Source organism: Dendrobium catenatum, unplaced genomic scaffold (genome assembly GCF_001605985.2).
Source record: "Dendrobium catenatum unplaced genomic scaffold, ASM160598v2 fragScaff_scaffold_1557, whole genome shotgun sequence".
Classification (NCBI taxonomy): Eukaryota; Viridiplantae; Streptophyta; class Magnoliopsida; order Asparagales; family Orchidaceae; genus Dendrobium; species Dendrobium catenatum.
Genome location: NW_021320019.1, coordinates 693,792 through 695,399, shown reverse-complemented (window position 1 = coordinate 695,399; position 1,608 = coordinate 693,792). Strand labels below are relative to the sequence as shown.

Genomic DNA, 1,608 nt, shown 5'->3' with positions numbered 1-1,608 from the left:
CAATGCACATGGGAGAGGGCGAGGCGTGAGCTGTGTGACGTGAGAGTGACTTTGGGGTGCGAGCAGGCTGTGAGGTGCGAGTGTGGGTGCGGGCCGCATAGTGTGCGAGCCATGTGCAAGGTGCGAGTAGAGCGCTGTTGGGTGCAACAAGAGCACGTGTGTTGGGTGTGACATGGGAGTGGTTGTTGTGCGGGCCGGATGCGGGTTTGGAATCGAGAAGAGAATAAGCCAAGTGTTAACCACCAAGGTTGCATTCGGGTCCCCTTCGAATTTATGGGTAAACCCGAAGCGATTTTAGAAATGAGTTAGAATTCTGAACTTGAAATCTGATTGATCTTGCAAATGGGTTGACTCGAACTTAAAATTTTTCTGTTCAGATTTCAAATTGGGTCAAAAATTGAAACCCTTCATTGAAATTATAAAGAAATTCCTTCTCTTGTGAAACCTGTAGTCCTCTTGCGAGTAACTTTACTAGTCTATCCCCAAACCCACTCCCCAATTCCCAATTTCATCTCACTCAATCGGTTTCAATTTGACCGGGCAAATCCATGGCCGCTTCCATCTCCTTCTCTCGTTTCCTCGCCCAGAGCCCACCCTCCGCTCTGAAGAACTTTAACCGGCCATTGATTGTTCCTGCCCGTCTTATTCCTGCGCCGCTATCGCTGCGAAAGAATGCTACGTTCCTTCGCTGCCGCTTCTCCGCCCAGGAGAATAACGACGGCGCAGCGGAAAACCTAGCGGAGAAAAAGGACGACGGCGCAGTGGAGGAGAAAAAAACGGTGGAGGTGGCGGCGGAGATACGTGAGATGATGGCATCAAGGAAGGAGGAGAGATCGAAGGCCGATGAACTACTTGCAGGTGTGGCGGACGAAGTGAGAGAGATCGAGTGGCCCGAGTTCGGAAAGGTTGTCGGAACCACCGGCGTCGTGCTTGCGGTGATTGCCGGCTCCAGCATAGCACTCCTCACCGTTAATGCGATCCTCGCCGAGTTATCGGATCGCGTCTTCGCCGGAAAGGGGGTCCAAGATTTTTTCTCTGGATAAATATTATTCCCCGGACTTGCAAAATGAAATTTGTTTTTTTATTTTAATTTTTCTTTTTATATTTTCTTCAGACTGTTAAGAGTTTTAATGACTTATTTTGCACTAATTATGCATATAGTATGCTTTTAAGGTCTGTTTAATTCTTTGTATTTATAATTCAGTTGTATTTTAAATAATTTGTGAAATAAAAAATAGTGTATATTAAATATTTAAAATTATTTAACTAACTATAAAATAAATGTAGTGAAATTATTTTTTTTATTTGATTGAATGTAAAATATAGTCTGGTACATCATTAAAAAGAGTGTCTTTAATTTGGATATTGAATGTGTTTATAATTAATAGTCTTCTTTACATTAAGTCACATAATTTGATTAAAGGTTCTCATTCACATCATCTCAATACAATCTGAACTAAATCCAAGATATAAGCTAGAAAGATATGTTTCACATTATTCTATTCAAAGTTTTTTTTTTTGTCTTTCTATACCTATCTCATACAATAATGCAATTATAATACTTACTAAGGTACAAATAGTTGCATGAATAATTGAATAATGTTGACA

At 41.2% G+C, this 1,608-nt stretch overlaps 1 protein-coding gene across 1 annotated transcript; it reads left to right on the top strand.

Annotated features, from left to right (window-relative positions):
* Positions 1-537: 537 nt before the first annotated feature.
* On the top strand, positions 538-1,075 carry LOC110098926 (preprotein translocase subunit SECE1). The gene has a single exon (XM_020825878.2). The coding sequence runs from the start codon at positions 549-551 to the stop codon at positions 1,041-1,043; it is 495 nt and encodes a 164-aa protein (XP_020681537.1). The 5' UTR covers positions 538-548; the 3' UTR covers positions 1,044-1,075.
* The last annotated feature ends 533 nt before the right edge of the window (positions 1,076-1,608 follow it).

Coding starts and splice junctions, on each gene's coding strand:
- LOC110098926 (XM_020825878.2), top strand. CDS start 549: ATGGCCGCTTCCATCTCCTTCTCTCGTTTCCTCGCCCAGAGCCCACCC.